The sequence below is a fragment of the Microcaecilia unicolor genome, chromosome 1, assembly GCF_901765095.1.
Source record: "Microcaecilia unicolor chromosome 1, aMicUni1.1, whole genome shotgun sequence".
Classification (NCBI taxonomy): Eukaryota; Metazoa; Chordata; class Amphibia; order Gymnophiona; family Siphonopidae; genus Microcaecilia; species Microcaecilia unicolor.
This window is the reverse complement of record NC_044031.1, coordinates 37,119,618-37,145,882: the sequence shown is the minus strand read 5'-3', so window position 1 is coordinate 37,145,882 and position 26,265 is coordinate 37,119,618. Positions and strand designations below refer to the sequence as shown.

The 26,265-nt window shown below is 47.2% G+C and overlaps 1 protein-coding gene across 1 annotated transcript in view; it reads left to right on the top strand.

The window, feature by feature from the left end:
- Positions 1-26,265, top strand: part of NOS3 (nitric oxide synthase 3) — a 235,114-nt gene that overhangs the window by 75,047 nt on the left and 133,802 nt on the right. The window contains 4 exon segments of the mRNA XM_030195595.1: positions 7,759-7,903; positions 12,493-12,597; positions 17,590-17,657; positions 21,810-21,926. Of these exon segments, the coding sequence (XP_030051455.1) occupies positions 7,759-7,903; positions 12,493-12,597; positions 17,590-17,657; positions 21,810-21,926 (435 nt within the window).

Genomic DNA, 26,265 nt, shown 5'->3' with positions numbered 1-26,265 from the left:
TTGAGATTTGGGCGTCCCCGACCGTATTATCGAAACGAAAGATGGACGCCCATCTTATTTTGATAATACGGTTGGGGATGCCCCTTTATGGGGCTCTCCTTAGAGATGGGCACCCTTAGAGATGGGCGCCCCCGTTCGATTATGCCCCTCCACATGGGTAATTCTATAAGGAGGGTGACAAGATTTGGGTGCCAAGAACATGCCAATATGACCTGAATATTGGCATTTATAGGAACATGAGTACATATGTCCGCGTGAATGCCAGTGTTCCAGCTACATGCTATCCAGTAAAATGGTGCCTAAATGTGATGGCGTGTAACACAGAAACATAATAAATGATGGCAGATAAAGACCCACAAGATCCATCCAGTCTGCCCAGGAAGGTAACCAAAGCCACGCCCGCTACTCTGTGTGGGCCCCAGCAGTGGCTTTCCTAGGATGGCTGACACCCGGGCGGGACCCCCTCACCCCCGGCGAAAGGACACCTCCCCCCCCGGCAAAAGGACCCCCCCCCAGTGCATTTTTACCTGCTGGGGGGGGGGGGGTGCCGCGCGTCTATCGGCTTCGCTCGTTCCCTGCTCCCTCTGCCCCGGAACAGGAACCTGTTATGGGGCAGAGGGAGCAGGGAACGAGTGGAGCCGACAGGCGCGCGGCACCCCCCCCAGCGGCGTGCACCCGGGGCGGACCGCCCCCACCGCCACAAAAACTCTGCCTACCTGCAAACTGGGTCACTGGGCCCCAGTCACCCAGTTTGCAGGTAGGCAGAGTTTTTGTGGCGTGTTGATAGAGACGCACATGTACCTCGTAGATTAGAGAATCCTATAATCTAATCTACACATATGTGACCATCTCTGGGAAAAGATGACAAAAGTCTCCAGAGGTTTGAATGAATTCTGTTAGAGCAGCGGTTCTCAACTCGGTCTTCAGGACACACCTAGCCAGTCAGGTTTTCAGGATGCACACAATGAATATGCATGAGATACATTTGCATGCACTACTTCCATTCTATGCAAATGTATCTCTTGCATATTCATTGTGGATAGCCTGAAAATCTGACTGGGTAGGTGTGTCTTGAGGACTGAGTTGAGAACTCCTATGTTAGAGCAAACTTTTTTTTTGCAAAATTTTTTATTGAAATATTTGGGGAAAAAATACAATGATCCATATAAAACCACTTCAGATAACTTGGAGGGGCATAATCGAACGGCGCCGGCCATCTATATGGCCGGCGCCGTAAACGGGCGGGGCCAACCATATTATCAAAAAAGATGGCCGGTCATCTTTGCTTTCGATAATACGGTTGGCGCCGGCTAAATCTCAACATTTAGGTCAAATGTTGAGATCGCCAGGTTTAGAAATGGCCGGCTTCGGTTTTCGGCCATAATGGAAACCGGGCCCGGCCATCTCAAACCCGGCCAAATGCAAGCCTTTTGGTCATGGGAGGAGCCAGCTTTTGTAGTGCACTGGCCCCCCTGACATGCCAGGACACCAACCGGGCACTCTAGGGGGTACTGCAGTGGACTTAAAAAATTGCTCCCAGGTGCATACCTCCCTTACCTTGTGTGCTGAGCCCCCCAAATCCCCCCCAAAACTCACTTCCCATAACTCTACACCACTACCATAGCCCTAAGGGGTGAAGGGGGGCACCTACATGTGGGTACAGTGAGTTTTGGGGGGTTTGGGAGGACTGAACATTTACCACCACAAGTGTAACAGGTAGGGGGGGATGGGCCTGGGTCCACCTGCCTGAAGTGCACTGCACCCACTAAATACTGCTCCAGGGACCTACATACTGCTGTCAGGGAGCTGGGTATAACATTTCAGGCTGGCATAGAGGCTGGCAAAAAAAATGTGTGTTTTTTTTATTTTTTTGGGTGGGAGGGGGTTGATGACCACTGGGGGAGTAAGGGGAGGTGATCCCCGATTCCCTCCGGTGGTCATCTGGTCAATTGGGGCACTTTTTTTACACTTGGTCCTAAAAATAAATGGACCAAGTAAAGCTGGCGAAATGCTTGTCAGAGCCGGCCATCTTTTTTCCATTATCGGGCAAAGCCGTCCATCTTGTAACCACGTCCCACCCCCGTCCCACCTTCGCTACCCTGCCGAAACGCCCCCTTGAAGTTTGGCCGGTTCCGCGGCAGAACACAGTTGGCGCCGGCCAAAATCGGCCTTCGATTATACCAATTTGGCCGGGTTCAGGAGATGGTCGGCCATCTCCCGATTTGTGTCGGAAGATTGCTGGCGATCTATTTCAAAATTAAGCTGGATAGTTACAACTGTAAAGCAAGTATCTCCCATTCCCCTCTCATCCCTCCTCCCCCCACCCCAATTACGTGGTAGAATCTCAATAACCAAATGTCCTTTTTAAGCATCTGTAGCATAGTAACATAGTAGTTGACTGCAGATAAATTCTTGTACAGCCCATCCAGTCTGCCCAACAAGATAAACTCATTACATATATTATGATGTGATATTTCATATGTATACCTGATCTTGATTTGTCCTTGGAATTTTCAAGGCACAGACCGTAGAAGACTGCCCTGCCCTGTCCTTATTCTAAATTTCTGATGTTGTCAAAGTCCCTGAAAAGCTCAACTGCAGCCCATCCAAATCTATTCAAACTCAATCAGGGCACAAACCATAGAAGTCTTGCGCAGTACTGGCTTTGCTTCCCAATTACTGGTGTTGCTACCTAATCTCCACTACGCTTTTTTGGATCCATTCCTTCTAAACAGGATTCCTTTGTGTTTATCCCACACATTTTTGAATTCCGTTACCGTTTGCATTTCCATCACCTCCCGTAGAAGGGCATTCCAGGTACCTACCACCCTCTCGATGAAAAAAAAGAAGTCAATATAAGTTTAATCTTTCAATGGTAGAGTGCCTGTACCCTTACAGTGGCAGCATTCTGGCTTCTCCAACTTTGGTAGCTATCCCACCCTTTGTGAAAAGCTACTAAATATTCGTTCAGAAGCCCAGTCAACTTTGACATCAATTTATTATTTTTTTTATTTGTTACATTTGTATCCCACACTTTCCCACCTATTTGCAGGCTCAATGTGGCTTACATAGTACCGGAGGGGCGTTCCCAGACTCCGGTGTGAACAAATACAAAGTGATGTTGTGGTTAGATAAAGTTCATGTGGAACAGTCAACGGAAGAGTTGTGTTATGTCCATTACGTACTTTACTTTTGTTGTGTTGCAGAGATTAGGCATTTAAGTTGGATCGGTGGGGTATGCCTTTTTAAACAGGTTAGTCTTCAGTGAATTCCGGAAGTTTGGGTGGTTGTACGTTGTTTTCAAGGCTTTTGATAATGCGTTCCACAGTTGTGTGCTTATGTAGGAAAAACTGGGCGCGTAAGTTGATTTGTATTTGAGTCCATTGCATCTTGGGTAGTGCAGATTTAAATATGTTCGTGTTGGTTTGGATGTGTTTCTGGTTGGTAGGTCGATGAGGTCTGTCAAGTAAACATAATCAAGTTTGCGGAGTCCCACTGGCAGAGAAGGTATGGACGGTTGTTTCCCGGCAGCCACTAATGCTATTTTAGCCACTGTAAACAGATTGGATGCCATTGTATGTACGGCAGGTTTCACCTCCAAAGGGCTTGAAGTGCAAGAAGCAGTGTTCCGCTTTAGACGGATATCTCACCACAGTTACTTCATGTATTGCCAGCAATATATCAATCCAATACGATTTAATTTGGAGACAGTTTCACCAACTGTGATACATGTCACCGAGATATGAATGGAGTGGAACAAGTAGACGTGAATCATTTGTTTACTCCTTTCAAAAATACTACGACTAGGTGGCATGTGATGAAGCTACAAAGTTGTAAATTTAATACGAATCGTGTAATTAAACTCTGGAATTCATTGCCAGAGAATGTGGTAAAGGCGGTTAGCTTAGCGGGATTTAAAAAAGGTCTGGACGGCTTCCTAAAGGAAAAGTCCATAGACCACTATTAAATTGTCTTGGGAAAATCCACTGCTTATTTCTGGGATAAGCAGCATAAAATGTATTGAACTTTTTGGGGATCTTGCTAGGTATTTGTGACCTGGATTGGCCACTGTTGGAAACAGGATGATGGGCTTGATGGACCTTTGGTCTGTCCCAGTGTGGCAATAATTATGTACTTATATATGTCACCAACCATACCACAATTCTCCAACACTATCCAATTCCATGGTTAATATTTTCAATAACCTCAATGGGGTATAGTACCATTGGTACAGGATTTTGTGCCCGTTATCTACCAGGTTACGGGCTATAAAAGTTTTCAACAAATATTTGAAGCTCATTTCTCATCGTTTCTTGACATATGTCGACTCTAAATCCTTCTCTCATCTCTGAATATAGTAATCTATCGGTGAATGATACGCCAGCAATGCCGTATAAATGCAAGAGATGGAACCTGTATCTCCCCCCCCCCCCCCCCCCAACACACACACGTTTCCTGTTCAAGTAATGTCTTCTCAAGACCTCGTTCCCCTTGAGCTGTGTGATTAATATAGTCACGTTTGCCTATAATGGAAAACATGGTGGGGAGGAAGGCCGTATTCCTTCCTTAACACCAAGAAGGATAAGATTTCTCTCTCCTCCCATATTTGACCCAAGGTATGGAGCCCACCTAACTCCCATTGATGGAATACCCAACCCAATGTGCCAGAGGAAACATGAAGGATTTAAGCATGTGAAGAAAGCACTAGTATGAAAAATGAAGCACTGCTCAATCCCCTGAAGAAAACTTGGGTAAAACTGTCTCTATATGTCAAATGTTCAGCGCTGCGTGCGTCTGGTAGCGCTATATAAATGCTATTAGTAGTAGTAGTAGTAAAACGTGTCCCCATTGGGATTGCGGTTTTAAATACACAGAAAACATCATTTTAAAGATAAGTGCTTTATAGTAAGTACTTCTGATTGTTGGAATTATGAAAATGCACATTTGACACCTTTCAAGATTTTTGCACTTGTGAAGGTTTTGCATCGATCAATAGGGGTTTTTGGCCAATGATTAGTCTGTCATCTGTGAGCTGCAGCAAGAAAACTGAGTAACAGTAGACACAGATTGCTGAAGTATTTTGGCCTAAGCAATTTATTTTTGCATGTGTTTCTGGCAGGATAGATAAAAAATGGTCATTTTTCAACCATGTACGTTCCAATGTCTTGTTTTTGTGTGTTTTTCCCTTGGACATTTTTTTTAAATGGTCACAAAAGAAAAGTGCACTGAACACAAAACATCTAAAAATGTCTAGGAAATGGTCGTTTTCAAAACAAAAAGACATTTTTCAGGATTGACAATGGCCATGCTCACCACTGTATTTTTGGATGTTCTCAGCAAAACATCCAAAGATGGATTTAGACGTCATATCATAAATGCCCCTCCACATATCCTCCAGTGAAAAAATTCCACAGCTTGATTGTAAGTCGAGTGAATGTTTTTCCAATTTGTTTAAATCTGCTGTTAGTTTCATGGATTGTCCTTTTGTTTATTCTTTGAAAGGGTTCCTTACCTCCCCGTTCCACCTTCCAGTCCTTAGGTTCTATGCCTAATCTAAATCATAGCTCATTACTAGAAACTGGTCTGCAATTTAATATTTGAGTGTTTTCAGAGGAATACAGAAACGCTAAAAGATCATCCCGAACTTTCCTCAACCTCCACTTCCCTAATTGCAAGGGCTTGAAATACAAGGTGCTGCACGCATCAACCTTTTCTTACATGAGCACGCAGTTCTGGAACACACTGCCGCGCAACCTGAAAACGATCTACGAGCAAACCACCTTCCGCAAAATACTGAAGACCCATCTTTTTGAGAAAATTTACGGAAAGAACCAAAACACATAAAGCCCACACTCCCTGTTCAGTAACGCATCAATACAGCCACTTCTGAACTCTCATCCCCCGAAATCTCACCACACTCATACCTTTACTCACAGAAAATGTATACCAAATGTTTTCCTGTTATTATATATTGCCCCTTTTTGTCTCCCTTGTTTCCTTCAAATGTTTCAGTGCTTTCTCCATTATTATATTCCTTAACGATACTTTGACTTTGACTCGAATAACTTATCACAACATAATCCATAACCGAGTTGTAACAAATTGTATTTCCATCATTCATAATGTATTGTAAGCCACACTGAGCCCGCAAATAGGTGGGAAAATGTGGGATACAAATGCAATTAAATAAATAAAAAATAAATAGTCCTGGTGTGTTGTGGACCTTTAATTTGTCGATTTGCTTATATCCCGTCCATTTTCTCAGTGGCTTTCTTCAATTTTTCTGAAACATCATCATTAATAAATATTTCCAGAGTGGGAATCTCCTTGACATCCTCCCTGTAAAGAGTGAATAAAAGAACTAGTTTAATTTATGCTTTACAGTCTTGTCCTGCTTGAGTGTCCCTTTTTTCCTCTTGGTCATCTAGTGCTCCAACCAGCTCCCTTGGCGTAATTAAAAAGGTTTTGGGAATAATTCTAGAAATTGGTGCCTTGATTTAGGAACCACAATGGTGTGTACTGAGTGTCAATTCTATATTGGCATCTGGGTACGCCTAAACCATTCATGCCAGGTCAATGGTGGCGTAAGTTGGTGTACCTAATTGTGCCAATCAACATGTATAACTAATAGTATTCTATAAGTTGTGCATGTTGCTTGATGACACAACCATGGCCACATCACAGCTCTTCAGGCAGAGCAGCAGAAGTGAGTATAGCGGCCATATTGGAATGAGAATGGGGTGCATAAAGGGTCCAAGAGGGTAGAGGTGGTCGTTTAAGAGGTGGCTCCTCCCATATGTACATCCATGAGCTCCGCCCATGTGTACACCCCTTTTACAGTTACACACTATAGCACTTGGGCAGTACCTTTATAGTGTATAGTGCAGTGTGAGGACCCCAGGGGTCATGAAGGTTAGGAAGTAACCAGTTGCTATATCCAGTTAAAACCCAAAGGTTCAAAAGAAAAGCAGAAGCTTGAGAGATGGTCCAGCTGCTTCCAGCAAAAATCCCTTTAATCAAATACAAGAGCCTTGGGGGAAGGGTAGCTGGGAACCAGGTGTGAGAGAGAGGCTCAGCAGGCAGCCCGGAAAGGAAGCTGCATCTGCTGGGAGATGTAGTACAAAACTCTGTATCTTCCCAGGTGGGAAAGGTACAAAGCTAATCAGCATAGCGGTTCCAGGAAAGGGGTGTGGCTGGAAACTCTAGCAGAGCTAACAACCATTTTAAGAGGAAAGTGCCAAGGAGAGAGAATAAGCTGAAAATCCCTGGGTTACTGATAGTCCCAAATAAATAACAGGCCAGAGGTTGTTAAAAGCCAACCTCAGCAGACTGGGGAAATATCTGGAAGAAAAAATCCTAGGTTGTACTTGGTAGCCTAGGAGAGGTTTGGAATTGCCCTGGTTACTTGCTAGGCACCTGCCTAGGCCAGAGAGGAGGGGGTTGATACCCGCGATCTTAAAGTAGTGGGCAGGGTAGCTTAGCTATAGTAGCAAGGGAGTCCCTCAGGGCCAGCCCTTTCCACTACAGAAAGATAGACTCCACTCAAGCAGTCCTTGATTCTGGTGGAAGCCTCAGGACCAGGACAAACTTACTAGGGTGTCCCCTAGTGGTGACAGCACAGTCCCATGTTACTGCCAAGTGAAGGTGCCAGCTTATAGAATTGCCCTTTTTATGATTAGATTTTGGCTACAGGGCAAGCTTCTTGTCCAGTTCTTCTAAAAAGATCCACAGTTTGTCCCTTGTAATTTTTCTTCCCAGTGCTGTGAAGTTTTCTGCCAAACTGATGGGCCAAGTCATGGCCAAACGAGTGAAAGCCACCATCCTGTATGCCACTGAGACCGGGAAGTCGGAGACTTACGCCCGGAAGCTGTGCGAGATCTTCAAACGGGCCTTTGATCCAAAGGTAGGTAGAAAACAACTTCTTTGGGCAGGGGAATTTATTAAGAAATATTTTAAGTACATAAGTATTCAGTCACAAAAAAGAGGGGAAACAGCATACAAAAGCAACCAAACAAACAAACAAACAAAGTAAACACTGGGCCTTCAGGATTGAGAAAAATGTAGTCCTTTATTTATGATGAAAACCCGACACAGGCCGTGTTTCGGCGTACAAACGCCTGCATCAGGGGTCAAGGAACTCTTATAGGTCAGCTAATTAACTAGTTGACAAGGATGTGGAATAAACAAATATGGCCCGTGTCGGGTTTTCATCATAAATAAAGGACTACATTTTTCTCAATCCTGAAGCCCAGTGTTTACTTTGTTTGTTTAAGTACATAAGTATTGCCATACTGGGACAGACCAAAGGTCCATCAAGCCCAGAATCCTGTTTTCAACACTACTTACTACTACTTTTCATTTCTGTAGCACTACTAGACGTACGCAGCGCTGTACACTTGAACATGAAGAGACAGTCCCTGCTCGACAGAGCTTACAATCTAATTAGGACAGACAAACAAGAGATAAGGGAACATTAAAGTGAGGATGACAAAATAAGGGTTCTGAACAAATGAACAAGGGTTAGGAGTTAAAAGCAGCATCAAAAAGGTGGGCTTTTAGCTTAGATTTGAAGACGGTCAGAGATGGAGCTTGACGTACCGGCTCAGGAAGTCTATTCAACAGTGGCCAATCCAGGTCACAAGTACCTGGCAAGATCCCAGAACAGTACAATACATTTTATGCTGCTTATCCTAAAAATAAGCAGTGGATTTTCCCATTTTATAATGGCTTATGGGTTTTTCTTTTAGGAAGATATCTAAAACTTTTTTAAACCCCACTAAGCTAACTGCTTTTACCACAGTCTTTGTCAATGAATTCCAAAGTTTAATTACACGTTGAGTGAAGAAATATTTCCTCCGATTTGTTTTAAATTTACTACTTTGTAGTTTCATTGTGTGCCCCCTAGTACTAGTATTTTTAGAAAGAGTAAACAAGCGATTCACGTCTACCCATTTCACTCCACTCATTATTTTATATACTCTATCGTATCTCTCCTCGGCCGTCTTTTCTCCAAGATGAAGAGCCCAGGCCATTTCAGCCTTTCCTCATAGGGAAGTCGTCCTGTCCCCTTTATAATTTTTGTTGCCCTGCTCTGTACCTTTTCTAGTTCCACTATCCAGCTCATAATCGAAAGTGATCGCCGGCCATCTCCTGATTTGTGTCGGGAAATGGCCGGCGATCTCGGAAAAGCGGCAAAATCGGTATAATCGAAAGCTGCTTTTTTTTACAGCATCGCTGCTTTCCCGTCGCCTTGCCAGTGAAAGTTCAAAGGGGTGTGTCGGTGGTGAAGCGAAGGCGGGACATGGGCGGGTATGGGTGTGGTTACCAGATAGCCGGCTTTCGCCGATAATGGAAAAAAAAACGGCGTTAAGTAGTATTTCGCCGGGTTTACTTGGTCCTTTTATTTTCACGACCAAGCCTCAAAAAGGTGCCCCGACTCACCAGATGACCACTGGAGGAAATGGGGGATGACCTCCCCATACTCCCCCAGTGGTCACCAACCCCCTCCCATACTAAAAAAATAAAAATAAAAACCTTTTCTGCCAGTCTGTATGCCAGCCTCAAATGCCGTACCCACCTCCATGACAGCAGAATGTGTTCTATCCTCTGACAGCCTTTCCCTGGTTGTGATGTGGCTCTCGGGTGAGTGTGACACCTTTTCTGTTAGGTGCACTGCAGAGTCACATCAGCAATGCATTGTGGTGGGTGTAGGGTAGTGGGCTCTACTCCCATGGTGCTTTTCCTCCTGCTAACTGGGTCAGAGTGTGCCCTGTTGTGTTTCCGGTAGTCTATGAGGTAGTGGCCATTTTTGTAAGGCAGTTTTACGTAGATCCCTTTCATGTGTTACCCACGTTAGAGAACTTAGTTCTTACCTTGAATGTGGCTGAAAGAGGGCATTGTACAGCATTCTGCCAGCTCTGACCTACTGCTAATCTCAGTACCAGGGAGACTCGTTGCCAGTGGGGCACAACCTCTGATCTGCAGTTAACTGTGAGTATACGTGCTTATTCAAATAAAGGACTTTTTCAAAGAGATTAGTCTTCAGGTGTGAACTGGTGTGCCAAGGTTATACAGCAGCAACAAGTCCTAGAGGCCTGCGTGTATGCAGGTCCCTGGAGCACTTTTAGTGGGTACCGCAGTGCACTTAAGGCAGGCAGACCCAGGCCCATCCCCCCCCCCCCCCCCCACCTGTAACACTTGTGCTGGTAATGGGAGCCCTCCAAAACCCACTGTACCCACATGTAGTTGCCCCCTTCACCCTGTATAACAACCCCTAAGAGCTATGGTAGTGTTGTTCATTTATGGGTAGTGGGTTTTGGGGGGGGGGGGGTTGGGGGGCTCATCACCCAAATAAGGGAGCTATGCATGTGGGAGGTTTTTCTAAAGTCCACCGCACTGACCCCTAGGGTGTCCAGTTGGTGTCCTGGCATGTGAGGGGGACCAGTGCACTACAAATGCTGGCTCCTCCCACGACCAAATGCCTTGGATGTCGCCTGGTTGGAGATGGCCGGCATTTTTTTCCATTATCGCTGAAAAACAAAACCAGCCATCTCAAATCCGGCGACATCCAAGGCATTTAGCCGGGCTAAACCGTATTATCGAACAAAAAGATGGCCGGCCATTTTTTTCGATAATACGGTTCCAGCCAGTTGTAGCGCCGCCGCCAACATAGATCGACGGCGATCTGTTTGGCCGGCGACGTTCAATTATGCCCCTCCACATCTTTTTTGAGATGCAGTGAACAGAATTGCACACAGTATTCAAGGTGCGGTCGCACCTTGGAGCAATACAAAAGCCTCATAACATCTTTCTTTTTCATTTTCCATTCCTTTCCTAATAATACCTAACATTCTATTTGCTTTCTTTGCCACCACAGCACACTGGCCAGAGGGTTTCAAAGTATTGTCAACAATGATGCCTAGATCCTTTTCCTGGTCGGTGACTCCTAACGCAGAACCTTGCATCACGTAGCTATAGTTCGGGTTCCTCTTTCCCGCATGCATCACTTTGCACTTGCTCACATTAAACGTCATCTGCCATTGGTTGCCCAGTCTCCCAGTCTTGTAAGGTCGTCTTGCAATTTTTCACAATCCTCTTGCAATTTAACAACTTTGAATAACTTTGTGTTGTCGGCAAATTTATAAATATGTTAAAAAGCAACGGTCCCAGCACAGACCCCATGTGGAACCCACTATCAACCCTTCTTCATTGAGAATACTGACCATTTAACCATACTCTCTGTTTTCTATCTTTTAACCAGTTTTTAATCCACAATAGGACACTACCTCCTATCCCATGACTCTCCAATTCAGTGGCGTAGGAAGGGGGGGTGCGGTGGGGCGGTCCGCCCCGGGTGCACGCGCTGGGGGGGTGTCGGCGCCGCTGGTTACCTGCTCTCTCTGCCCTGGAACAGGTTACTTCCTGTTCCGGGACAGAGAGAGCAGGGAACCAACAGAGCCGACGCAGCTCCCAGAGACAACGTGCACTCTGCAGGGCGGAGCGCCAGCGGTAATGATACACTCCGGGGGGGTGTGCGTGCGCCGGGGGGGTGCGCCATGTTGCACCCGGGGGGGGGGGGGTGCGCAGCGGCGACCCACCCCGGGTGTCAGCCGGCCTCGCTATGCCGCTGCTCCAGTTTCCTCTGGAGTCTTTCATGAGGTACTTTGTCAAACGCCTTCTGAAAATCCAGATACACAATATCAACTGGCTCATTGTTATCCATATGTTTGTTCACCCCTTCAAAGAAATTTCCCTTCACTAAATCCGTGTTGGCTTTGTCTCATTATTCCATGCTTATGTATATGCTCAGTAATTTTGTTCTTTATAATAGTCTCTATCATTTTGCCTGGCACCGACGGAAAATGGGCAAAGAAGGTAAACTCGGGGAGGAAAGGAAGGGGGAGATGCGCTCCAGGAAGGGTGCTGCCTGAGGCCCCTGCCTCAGGTGGCCTAATGGTAGGGCCGCCACTGATTGAGTCTGGTTTCTTCAGTTGTGTTTTCGTTTGATTATTGAATAAATAAATAGAAGTGGCCTTTTTACATGTGTTGGACTCTTTTCTTCTACTTTCTTGTCCTCACTACTTCTCCACTGGTTTCTACTCCTGAGGATCTTGTTCTCTTTTGTTTTTGTTTGGATAACAGCACTAGGCCAGAGCCGAGGAATGCACACAAGGGATTATAAAAATGTAGTCACAAAATATTTAATAAGCAGAAGTATAAAACCGAATCACGCCATGATAGCAAGCATGTAAAATGTGTGTCTGTTCAAAATATCAACCTGGCCATGTTTCAGGAGAGCATCTGCAACAGGGGAAAACAGTGGACCACCAAAAAAAAAAAAAAGAATTTCATCTCCTTCTTCAGTATGACTGTACAGCTGAGGAAGGAAGTTTATACATCTAGCAAATGATCTCCTATTGTGTGAATTCCTATTGTACAATATTCTGTACCCATCTTGCTCACCAGAGGTAAATCTTGGACGTTGTTTTCCAGGTGATCTGCATGGATGACTATGACATTGTTAATTTAGAGCATGAGACCCTGGTTCTAGTTGTAACTAGCACCTTTGGCAATGGAGACCCACCGGAAAATGGTGAGGTAAGCACTGTTACCCAGTTTGATTTTAACTACGAGAAAGCCTGTATGATGTTTTGTAATGCCATATATGCGGGTATTAAAATCTCAACCCTAAAAATATTACAAACAGCACAAAATCCTTGCATTCAGTGCTCCTCGCTTTGAGAAGACTTCCCCTTTCCTTTTAAAACTTCACCGGCTTCCCATAAATGCAAGGATCACCTTTAAAAAATGCGTGACTGTTTACCAGATCATATATGGTTTATCGCCCTCCTACATGCAACAACTAATTGATTTGCCTTCACACAATACAGTAAAAACATCTAGAGAATACCTCACGCTCCATTATCCGAACTGCAAAGGTCTTTCTTACAAATCAATCCTTGTCGCAGGCTTCATATATCAGAATACCAAACTTTGGAATTCTCTCCCAAGCAATTAAGGTACTTAGAAGATTATCTGAGATTCCATCAATTGCTTAAGGCGTTTCTATTAAGTACGTACCTTATCAAAAGACAATAAATTAATGTTGCCATCTCTCTTATATGTTTCAACATAACCAAGCTCCATAACCAGCTTCATGACAAACACATAATTATTCCTAATATGTTAAATGTTATGGGACCATTTTACCAAGTTGCGGGGAAAATGGCCCTGCACTGGCAGCGGGGGCCATTTTTCCCCGCGTGCCAGGGCCCTTTTTACCGCAGCAGATACAAAGACCCCAGGCACACATGGCCATGTGACAGGGAGCCCTTACCGCCACCCACTGAGGTGGCGATACGGGCTCCCACGCTAACCCAACGGTAACCAGGCAGTGATGCCCGATTACCACTAGGTTACTGCCGCGCAAGCCATTTCCGGGGGGGGGGGGTCTTTTTCCCCCAGAAATAGCACGTGCTCGGGGTGGGACTATGCAGCTGCCAGTGGTAGTCCTGAAAGAGCGAGCGGTAAGCCCTCATTGGGCTTACTGCCGCTCTGTAAAAGGGCCCCATAATTAATTATCTGACTGTATCATATTTTTGATGTTTTTCTTGAATGTAAGCCACATTGAACCTGAGCTTCTTTGGGATAATGTGGGAAACAAATGTGATAGATAGATAAATAAATAAATAAGGAATGTTAAATGTTAGTCTATTAAGAGATGGAATATGTATTAAGGTGTAAAGATAGTAAAATGGAAAGCACATGAACCCAGACTGTGATAAAACAGTGCGCCTAACATGTATATACTACTCAAGACTCATACCTTTAAAAGGCCCATTTTTGAAAAGTAACACTCTGTAATATCAAAATAGAATTCATTAAAACCAAATAGGATATATTACAAACAAGTTAGAATACATTGAGGAGCATAATCGAACGCGAATGCCCATCTCCATGGGCGTCTATCTCCGAGAACCAGTACGTGAAGGGGCGGGACAAACCATATTTTCGAAAAAAATGGGCGTCCATCTTTTTTCCGATAATACGGTTTGTGCCAGCCAAATGCATCGGATTTGTGCGAATTTGAGCTGGGCGGTATCGTTTTTCAGCAATAATGGAAACCGAAGGCGCCCAGATCAAAAACGAACAAATCCAAGGCATTGGGTCATGGGAGGGGCCAGGATTCGTAGTGCACTGGTCCCCCTCACATGCCAGGACACCAACCGGGCACCCTAGGGGGCACTTGTAACAATTTAAAAAAAAAACGTCAATTACCTCTGAAATCCATAGCTCCCTTCCCTTGGGTGCTGAGCCCCCCAAATCCCCCCCAAAACCCACTCCCCACAACTCTACACCATTACCATAGCACTTGTGGCTGAAGGGGGCACCTAGATGTGGGTACAGTGGGTTTTGGTGGCGGTTTGGAGGGCTCCCATTTACCACCACAAGTGTAACAGGTAGGGGGGGATGGGCCTGGGTCCACCTGCCTGAAGTCCACTGCACCCACTAAAACTGCTCCAGGGACCTGCATAGTGCTGTGATGGAGCTGGGTATGACATTTGAGGCTGGCATACAGGCTGGAAAAAAAAAGTTTTTAAAGTTGGTTTTTTTTTGGGTGGGAGGGGGTTAGTGACCACTGGGGGAGTCAGGGGTGGTCATCCCCGATTCCCTCTGGTGGTCATCTGGTCATTTAGGGCACTTTTTGGGACTTGTTCGTGTGAAAAAAGGGTCCAAAAAAAGGGACCCAAATTCGCGCTAAAAACGCTTTTCTTTTTTCGATTATCGGCCGAGGACGCCCATCTCTCGGCCGATAAACACACCCCAGTCCTGCCTTCACCACGCCTCCGACACACCCCCTTCATCTTTGGCCGTTTCCGCGACAGATTGCAGTCGAAGACACCCAAAATCGGCTTTCGATTATACCGATTTGGGCGCCCACGGGAGAAAGACGCCCATCTCCCGATTTGGGCCGAAATATGGGCGACTTTCTCTTTCGAAAATAAGGCGGATTTTGAACTAAGTGTGCCACCTGCTGAATATCGACAGGGACAATGGACATTTTCTCAGTCATTACTGCCATGTTTTATTGAATGTGTAGAATCAAGCCACAGGATTCCTATCCAGTAGATTTATGATATTAAGGAGAAGCCACCAGGTGCAGTCTACCTGAGAAGTTAAATTTTATAGATACAGTTTTTATCAAGTGTTTCCTGACCTACAGACACTAGAATGAAAGGCAGAAAATCTTGGCAAATCAAGCCCTTTGCCTGTTTAGTCCTGGACCCACCATCTCCTGAAATGAAAAGAGAATTCAAACGTTCTTCATGTAATACTGAGCTGCTTTTGGTCGTTGGTGGTACTGCCTCACAGTCTCAGTCTGAAGGAACCACAGTCTCAGGAATCTCCAACTCCTCTGAGTGTCTCCAGCCCTCCCTGAACCTGGGGGGAGGGGTCGTCGAGGGGGACCGGAGGTCCTCCGGACCTCCAGCCCCCTGTTGGCAGGTTTGCTTTGAGGGGAAACGGGGGCCTGCTAGCATGCAACTGCATGCTGGACAGGGCTCACCATTCCTCCCCAATGATCTGCAAACCCTAATGCCATCTTGGAGCTGGTGTAGGGTTTGCCGCGGCCAGCGACCCAAATTTTGGCGCACTTGCCGCTGATCATTGGCAATGAATGCGCTAAGCCCTGTTTAGCATGCATTTGCATGCTACTTGCGCAAAGAGCCCTCGAGCGCATTGTTTCACGTGCTCGAGGGCTCTGATCATGCGAGGTTAGCAAACACCGGCGCTAGTACAGCGCTAACAGCCTCTAGCACCGGCGTTTGCTTTTGATCACGAGGTTATCAATTTGCTATGTTAATAGACCTCATCTCACCCTGGAGGCATAAAATTTATTCTCAAGTTTATTTCTTGGCTTCCACCCCTGTCCTCCATCACTGGCCTTAGTAATGTCTCTATTTGCCTCCCAATTCACCCCTAGTCCTCAACAGGATAAATTTCACTCTGCTGAATTCCATCTGTAAACTTATTTGATCAGTTTCCAGTACACAGTGCCACCATCATACCTCATACGTGACCTTGTAGGGACAAAGATTTTTGAGGAGAGCCAGAAATTAGGTTGTCTTAAAAATTTGGGCCTGTGATACCATTCTGCTTGCATTCCCACAGCTTTGTTCTCTATACACTTGAACTTTACTTACCTGCCTGCATTGGCCATTAAGGAGAGGGGAATAGGACACCCCGACATAATAGCCCTGACAAAATGGCCTTGTAACAAAATAGCCCTTGACAAAATGGCCCCTCCCACAAAATAGCCCCTAGACAAAAATAACACATCACAAAAAAAGATGATAAACTACAAGTGAAATGTTCACTGATAAAGGCTCCTACCAGCATTGCATTGTATAAAGCATCTACTATAATAAAACTCACCCTCAACGTTCTGAGGACACTGACGTCAGCGAAGCCAAGCCCTGACTTCCTTCATAAAGGTTCGAAGGTTCGTGATGGTGAAGCCACCAAAATTGCTCCGGGCCCCACCCTCGAGGGCGGAGCAATGGCAGAACAACGAACGGGTTGGCAGGGAGGGAGGCGGGGGGGTGGGAAATCGCTCCGGGCCCCGCCCTCGCGTCAAACGTCATGACATTGGGGGCGGAGCAATGGCAGAACAGCGAAGGGGTTGGCCGGGGGGGGGGGGGGGGGGGTGTTGGCCACGAAAACCTTGCTAGCGCCCGTTTCATTTGCTCTGAAACGGGCCTCTTTTACTAGTATATAAATAAACAAAATTCTATAGCTACCAACTGGTATTCATGATCTGTTCTGCTGTTTAAGGAAACTATTCTTCCATCAGGCACAGGCAGCCAGTGGCGTTCCTAGGGGGGCTGACACCCGGGTGCAGCGTCCCCCCGGATGCAGCGCGACCCCCCCCCTGGCGAAAGGACACCCCCCTGCGAAAGAACCCCCCCTCCCCGGGTCCCACTCTGCCCCGGAACAGGAAGTAACCTGTTCCGGGGCAGAGGGAGCATGGAACGAACGACGGACAAGTGCGCGTGGTACCTCCCCAGCGGCATGCACCCGGGGCGGACCACACCCACTGCCCCCCCCCCTAGGAACGCCACTGCAGGCAGCTCCTTGTGACTCTGGGCAAGTCACTTAATCCTCCATTGCCCCATGTAAGCCGCATTGAGCCTGCCATGAGTGGGAAAGCGCGGGGTACAAATGTATGTAACATGCTAATTTTTTAAAACCCCAATATTGTCATTATTTTCATTGTCTTACCAACCTTATCCTGTTTGGCAAGGTAAGATTATTAGGAAAAAAATGCAGTGTCATATTCTGGGCAGCCTGATCAGGCCCTTTTGTCGGGGGGTGGGGGGGGAGCTAATTTGTCCAAAGGGCTATATTGTGGGCAGCCGTTTTGACAGTGGCTGTTTATGTCAGGGGCTATTATGCCAGGAGCTTTTTTGACGGGGCTATTTTGTGTGGGGGCCATTTTGTCAGGGCTATTTTGACCGGGTACCGGGGAGTAGTCCAGAGAAGGTTGTAGATGTCTTCTTGTGATGACGTTTGTGCTCCCTTCGCTTGCAGAATTTCTCCAAGTCCCTGATGGAAATGTCCTGTCCCCACATCACAGCTCTTCAGGCAGAGCAACAAAAGTGAGTATAGCAGCCATGTTGGAAAGAGGATGGTGTGTGTAAAGGGTCCAAGGGGGTAGAGACGGTCCTTTAAGAGGTGGTTCCTTAAGTAACTAGTGGATCAACCAAAATGCAGAACTGATTTCAGATTCTCACTGAGAACAGTCGAAGGAGCAAGGACGTTACCACCGAAAACAGAAGGAGAGGAGATTAGTCATGTGAAAGAATAAATCTTTTTATTGAGGAGTAGTTAGAGATCGATGGAGACAGTAATAACAGTTTCTGTGAACATTTTTAATATTAGGCTGGATGAATTACTGCTTTCTTACCCTCTACATGGACATTTGAATTTGGTGATATTTTAAGTGATTTCTGCTGATCCTAAAATTTGATGTTACTGTGTTGACTTCCTATATTAGATTAAGAAAATTATCTTCTACCTAATATTCAAAAGGATTTAACCGGGCAGGAAAGGCAACCACCTGGATAAATCCACTCTAGCCAGACAGTGCCGCTGAATATCACCACAGACCACCCCAGCACTGTCCAGTAAGTGTCAGGGCAGTCCATGGGCGGAGCTTGGGCAGAGCATGGGAGGAGCCAGGCAGGGCCGCCGAGAGACTGAGCCGGTCCCGGCGCCAGGCCACCCCCAGGGCCCCCGCTGCCGTCCCCCAATCGCTACCACTGTCGCCTCCCTCTCCTGCTCTCAGGCCGCCGGCACCGCAGTCCCCAGTCTCCACCTGCCCACCCCCAGCCCCGTCAACAGTCCCACTCTGTCCGCCACCGGGCCTCCTGCATTCAAATCGGCAGCCCCTCACCTCCATGTGAAAGCGGCAGATTGCCTTCCTTCAGGCCCTCCCTCACTGTGCCCCACCCTCGCGGAAACAGGAAGTTACATCAGACGAGGGTGGGACACAGTGAGGAAGGCCCGAAAGGGAGGCGATCTGCCGCTTTCACACGGAGGTGAGGCAACTGCAGTTTACATACACTAATTCACTATAATATTGTGATTCATCTTTCAGACTGCCTTTCCCCTCATCTCGTCTCCTGAGCACAGACACACAGAAAGCACATACTCATATACCAACTGAAAAACATGTAAGCCCTCAATCCCCCTCCCCCCCCCCCCCCCCCCCCCCCCACCACACACACACATACTGAGGATTGGAAAGAATTCCATGAGCCATGCTCTGTAAGCTTTCCCCACTTGTATGAATTTTCTAAAATGTGTTGCCTTTTAGAGTGTTTTCATTTGTATTTTGCTGACATTATATCATATGGTTTTTTTTGTTACATTTGGTACCCCGCGCTTTCCCACTCATGGCAGACTCAATGCGGCTTACATATTGTATACAGGTACTTATTTGTACCTGGGGCAATGGAGGGTTAAGTGACTTGCCCAGAGTCACAAGGAGCTGCCGGTGCCTGAAGTGGGAATGTTACATGAGTGTTCTTCCATGTTGCCTATCATGATTCTCATTTATTTATTTAGACTTTGCTCACAAACCTTTTCAGTAGTAGCTCAAGGTGAGTTACGTTCAGGTACACTGGATATTTCTCTGTCCCAGGAGGGCTCAAATCTAAGTTTGTACCTGAGGCAATGGAGGGTTAAGTGACTTGCCCAAGATCACAAGGAGCAGCAGTGGGATTTGAAGCGGTCACCTCTGGGATTGCAAGACTGGTGCTCTAACCACTAGGCCACTCCTCCACTTGTTATTCTTTAGGGTTCTACATGGAATGTTGCCACTCTTTGAGATTCTGCATGGAATCTTGTCACTCTTTAGGATTCCAGAATCGTTGCTGATCTGCAAGCGCAGGGCTTCTGGTTCTGTGAGTCTGACGTCAGACTCACAGAAAACAGAAGCCTGCGCAGCCACGTTGCCAGGTACACTGGATATTTCTCTGTCCCAGGAGGGCTCACAATCTAAGTTTGTACCTGAGGCAATGGAGGGTTAAGTGACTTGCCCCAGATCACAAGGAACAACAGTGGGATTTGAAGCGGTCACCTCTGGATTGCAAGACAGGTGCTCTAACCACTAGGCCACTCCAACCATTTTTTTGGTTCTATGTATGTTTCACAGTGCTGTTCTAATGTGTATATTTCTGATACCGTATCAAGTCCCTGCTGCTATCAGGATTTAATTTGTCTATCCTCAATTACACTTCATGTTTACATTGTTCAATTTACTATTGTAGGCTGTTAACACAATTGTAAGGTATCAAGCTATACCAGTTGTACACCGGCCTTCAGAGATCTCTCATAAAGACAGTTTATAAATCCCAATAAATATTTTACCTGCAATAGCTACTGCTTTTTTCCTCTTTACCCCAGGGTTATAGAGTTTTTCCTTGCTCATTGTTGTAGGAAATCTTGATTTCCTCTGTTAGTTTTGGGGAAATGCGTATTGTATCTCTGATATCATTTTGCTCAGTGCAATAGGAAATGCATTGTTACTGCCAAGACATTTTAAAAAGACCTTATATTGATCAAAGGCAGATCTCGTCTCTTGCAAGTTATCTCTGTGTCTCTGTGAAACTCCTCAGCCAGCCAAGCGTCCCTGGCACTGTAAGTTTCCAGAGTGTATTTTGCACCATGGATACAACTTCATGGTTCAAACAAATTCCCACACTGCAAATATACCAGAGTTGGACCATCCCAAAGAGCATAACACTGAAGACCAAAGAGGGAGATATTTCAGATAGAGTGTCCGGGGAATAAATATACATAGATAAAAGGCAGCATTTTATAAAGAATGTTGAGTTGAGCATTGAAACATCCAGGGTCGGCAAGTGCCTCAGTTCTCCCATTATCCTATATATAATTCTCACCTCCAACGTTCTATGCTTGGGACCATGGCTCCCTGGCTGCAAAGTGGTCGGCGAGGCAGACACGCACGGACGTCACTGACGTCACCACAGCTGATTCAAGGCAAGGGGAGGAGTATTCCCTACTCCTCCTACTGCCTCGGATCAGCTGTCACCCCCCCCCCCGCGCTATGACCCCCTCGAAACCCACCCCTCCGCGAACCTGCGATTCCCCCCCCGCCCCCGGAAAGCCGAAAACCACACACCCCCATCCCGCCGCGATAGTGCACATACCTTCGGGGTGGGGTTCCTCATCATCTTCTTAGACAGTTTAACACCGTGCGTCTGACGTCAGACGCAACGGAGTTAAACTTTCTAAGAAGATTGAAGAACCTACGGGAAGGGAAGGTAGCAACAACACGGCGGCGATGGCGGCAGTTTTCGCTGGCACGGGGGGGGAACGACAGGTTCGCGGAAGGGGGGGTTCGAGGGGGCCCGTAGCACGGGGGGGGGGGGGGGAATTGCCTGCCTAAGGGCCCGTTTCCTTGCCTACAGAAACGGCCTTTTTACTATTTTGGAGGCAGTAAGGGCTCCTGCGTTAGTCCATGTGCTAACCATTTAGTGCATGGTAAGATAGAGTGTGCTAACTGGTCAACACAGACTGCCCACTCTCTGCCCCTGACATGCCCCCTAAAAAAATGACAAAAACATGCGCATGCATGACATGAGGGAAAAGCAGTCACAGGGCGGGCAATGCAGAGGAGAATAGCGCTGGAGGAATGCTTCTGCTGGCAGGGCTTGGGGACCAGCACCAACCAAACTAGAGGCCCTGAAGCCCTGTATCTGCTCCTCTCCAGCCTCTAAGGAGTTTTCTCTCTCCTTCTCCTGTCGAGACGCAATCATCCGGGTCTCGTCAGGAGCAAGAGCGAGGCAGACCTCGGTGCTGGATCTTGCCCACCTGCCTCCCCTCTCGGAGTCCCTGGTTAGCACCAATTAGCATCAATTTAAGCCAATGAAGTCCAATTAACAGACAATTATTAAATTAAGTTGTGCACACATCCAGCCATATTCTACAAATTGTGCGTGCAACCTTGCGAGGAAAGCATAAAGTTGGGTGCCTGAGTTTATAGCATCTGGGGGTGAGTACCAGATGGATATTGTCAGTTCCTCCAAACCAGGGCAGATTTCAGTTGCTAAAGTTGATATTTTGAGCCCACGGAGATCCAGACAGGATGAAATGTTTTATATCTAATCTCAGGAGAGGGGGTGTCTGATGAGAAAGTACCTGTCCTGTTTTCATTTTGTTTGGGGGACAATGAAGTAAAGAGATCCAGCCTGCTAAACGATGAACTTCATTTCACATTGCAGGAGCTACAAGATTCGCTTCAATAGCGTATCACAGACAGACCCGCTGTTTACATCATGGAAACGGAAGAGGAAAGAATCCAGTAACACGGACAGCGTAGGACCACTGGGAACACTCAGGTACTACAATACTTAGCGTACAGAGAACAAGAGACCCCCAGACCAGGGGCGGGCACTGCCCAAGGATCCAGAGCAGTTGGGGGGCCCAGTACCTCCTCCCCACATGACTGATATCGCCCTGCCTTCCATCCCCAGGTCTGGCACTCCCCCTCTTTCTCACCTCCTCCCCTGCTCCAGTGTTTCCCCTGACTCTGACCCCCCTCCCCTCCGCGCATTTAGCTGAAACGTTCCTTTCTTCATACAAGGTCCCAGCATAGACTTTCTGATGTAACTTCTTGGTTCTGCAAAGGCAGGCTGCGGCAGAGAGAAGGTTCTGGTCAGCAACAGACGGCCTATGCTAGATGGGCGTCCTTCTCTCAAGGTCGTCCAAATCGGCACAATCGAAAGCTGATTTTTTGACACCCTTGACTGCTTTCCGTCACAGGGACGACCAAAGTTCACGGGGGCATGTCGGCAGGGTAGCGAAGGCGGGACTGGGACGTGATTAGGAAATGGTCGTCCTCAGCCAATAATAGAAAAAAGAAGGGCGTCCCTGACGAGCACTTGGCCGACTTTACTTGGTCCATTTGTTTTCACAACAATCCCTCAAAAAGGTGCCCCAACTTTCCAGATGACCACCAGAGGGAATCGGGGATGACCTCCCCTTACTCCCACAGTGGTCACTAAACCCCTCCCACCATAAAAAAACAAGTTTAAAAATACTTTTTTGCCAGCCTCAAATGCCATACTGAGGTCCATCGCAGCAGTATACAGGTCCCTGGAGCAGTTGTAGTGGGTGCAGTGTACTTCAGGCAGGCGGACCTGGGGGGGGGGGGGGGGGGGGGGGCTCAGCACTCAAGGTAAGGGAGCTATGCACCTGGGAGCAATTTCTGAAGTCCACTGCAGTGCCCCCTAGGGTGCCCGGTTGGTGTCCTGGCATGTGAGGGGGACCAGTGCACTACAAATGCTGGCTTCTCACACGACCAAAGGGCTTGGATTTGGACGTTTTTGAGATAGATGTCTTTGGTTTCCATTATCGCCGAAAACTGAGAACAACCATCTCTAAGGTCAACCTAAATGTCAAGATTTGGGCGTCCCCGACCGTATTATCAAAACAAAAGATGGACGTCCATCTTGTCTCGATAATACTCGTTGCCCCGCCACTTCACAGCACTGTCCTTAGAGTTGGGCGCCCTTAGAGATGGTCGTCCCCGTTCGAAAATGCCCCTCTATGTCATCATCATGGGTCCATCAGCATCAGCATCATTTTCAAAGTGTTTTGAAGAAGTATAAACAGTACTTATCTTTTTTATGTATGTTTCTGTGAAGGGTCTCCTGCTCCCAACCACCAGCCCCCGCCTCCCACCACTGGCTCTGGCACAGACCGTATAAGTCCTACCCAGCACTATCCCCGCCTCCCAAACCACCAGCCCCGCCTCCCACCACTGGCTCTGGCACAGACCATATAGTCTGCCCAGCACTATCCACGCCTCCCAACCACCAGTCCCGCCTCCCACCACCGGCTCTGGCACAGACCGTATAAGTCTGTCCAGCACTATCCCCGCCTCCCAACCACCAGCCCCGCCTCCACCCACTGGCTCTGGCACAGACCATATAAGTCTGCCCAGCACTATCCCCGCCTCCCAACCACCAGTCCCGCCTCCCACCACCGGCTCTGGCACAGACCGTATAAGTCTGCCCAGCACTATCCCCACCTCCCAACCACCAGCCCCACCTCCCACCACCGGCTCTACTTATACATCTTCATAGCACTTTGAAATTATGCTGATACTGATGGAGCAATGACATTTACATATTCACCTTATTTCTAAATGGCTAAGGGGCCTTTCACTAAGGCGTGTAGGTGCCTACGTGCGTCCAACGTGAACCAAACTGGAACTTGGTAGCCCAGTGCAGGACGTAAGGCGTCAGAAACAGCTGATCACACCAGGAACTTCGTTGAACGAAGGTGCTACTCCGGCGCTGAAGAAGACTCTCTTCAGCTGGCGGGGTTCGGGGACCCCCACCAGCAAACAAGTTATCTGATGCGGCGGCAGAGCGGGCGGCAACGGCGGGGGAGGGTTAGTGGTGGGAGGGGGGTTCAAGGGGGTCTCCGGCAGGGGGGTCCAATGTGGCGGCGGCGGCACCTCGGGGGGGGGTGGCTAAACAGTGCCCCCCCATCTCGGGCTCTGCCCCCCCTCCCGGCGAGGTCTGGCTACGCCCCTGTATCTAGACCTTTTTCAGTCATGATTAAGTCAGAAAAAGCAGCCCCAGCTGACCACTGGAGGGATTAAGGCAGCGTTTCCCAAACTCTGCGCCATGGCACCCTGGTGCACCACAGCAAACTCTATGGGGTGCCGCGGCAAATCCTGACCTCCCTCCCACCCGAACCACTAATGCAGACAGCAGCGCAGCAGCGGCAAAAAAACAACAACAACAGAAAAGCAAGTGAAAGGCTGTGGCAGCCGTCAAGCATGTGCTGTCAGTTCTGTCGGTCCTCTGCCCCCAGAACTGGAAGTTGATGTCAACGGGGGCAGAGGAACCGTAGAGCCAACAGCGCATACCCGAAGGTTGCTGTGGCTCCGCGCTTGTTTTTTTTTTTTTGTCACGGCCACTGGGGACAGGGAACAGATGGTGTTTGAAAACTCTCAGAGGTGACTGCCAAGGAGGATGGATGAGAACAAGAGACAGGATGAAGTCAAAAAAGTTGAAGCCAATAGGTCAGTCTCTGTTTCTCTTCCCATTCAAAAACGAAAAGCAAGCAAACCTATGAGCTGCTGCATCCGAGTTGTCATTCATTATTGCTAGTAGCATTTTTTATTTAATCTCACTTATATTTTTAAACATACCGGCTTGTGCAGCATACAGATGTACAAAGAGGAAGTATAATAATGGAATAACTTTTCATAGGTAGAGTAGTAATTTGTTATAAATCGCAATCATTGTGTCATTTGGAGGGACTGGTTATAGGGACACCCTAGCACTGTTACACTTGTGCAGAGAAATGATGGAGAACTGTGTGGCCGGGGGGGTGGGGGTGGGGAAGAGGGGAGATCTGGGGGTGCGGGGAAACATTGTTCAGACACGAAGAGTGCCATGAACTGAAAAAGTTTCGGAACCACTGGATTAAGTTATGACCCCCCCCCCCCCTCCTTATTCCCCCAATGGTCACTGACACCACCCCCAAACAGTGACAGTAGATATCAGGCTTTGACAGCTCCAGATATTATGGCCATTCCTGAGAAAGCAGCAAGCAGTAGCCTAGTGGTCAGTGCAGTGGACAGCGAACAACAGGACTCGGGTTTAATTCCCACTTTAACTCTCTAATTTCAGTACAAATATGTAAACCCTCCTGGAACATAGAAATACCTTCTGTACCAAAATATATAGTGATCTGCAAGCCTGTAATGGTGGACCTTTAGGTACAGTAGGGTTTCTCTGTTCCTGGAGGGCTCACAATATGAAAGGGTTTAGGTGGGATTTGTACCTGGCTCCATGTATGTGAAGTCCACTACACTAACCACTAGGCTGCCCCTCTACACTGCTGGAATATCTGGGTGGCCAGTTTACTAGGAAAGCTGCCAGACAGGCATCCCTATTGCTGGCTTTTCTACATTTTTCCCTGGGACAGTTTTTTTTTTTTTCAAAAACAGCACTTACAGATGGGCTTGTTGTGCATAAAAGCATCTAGCTCAAAGCCATAATTAAACCAGAAATTTCAGATGTTTTTCTGTCATGATTATGACTAGTTTAGTGATCCGATGAGACCATGGTCTCAATGCTAAGTGATAAGCACTGAATAAAACCAACTCAGCACTTCAGCCTGCTAACACCATCCCTACTGTAAAGGAGGGTGGCAGCAGCAGCATTACAGTCTATTGTGGAGATGCTTTACAGCGGTAGGGGCAGGAAGGATTGTGAAGATTGAGGGGAAAATGGATGGTGTAATATACAGGCAGATTCTGGAGGAAATCCGATTCTAGATCTGGGTCTGGGGAGAAGATTCTCTCACGACTGTGGTAGTGATCCCTCTTTGACTCACCTTATTTCCCAATGGTTAGCTTCTGAGCTGGCTCCTGTCTGCATTGTTGTTTCCTGTATGTTTCAAGCCTCACTTTGGTGTTCAGTGTATTTCCTGCCTCTGTCCTGTTTATAAGGAAGTGGTGGACTTTCATTCAGGGCCATTGCAATGCCAAAAGTCTCCAGGCTATAGAAATGATAGTAGTAGTAGTAGTAGGTTAGTCCATGTGCAGTGTAGCACTTCTGCCTTGTTCTTGTCTGTGTTCCCGTGGGCACTTCTGTCTTGATTTCTTGTTGCCTTGTTCATAGTGTGTGTGCACTTCTGCCTTGTTCATTGTCT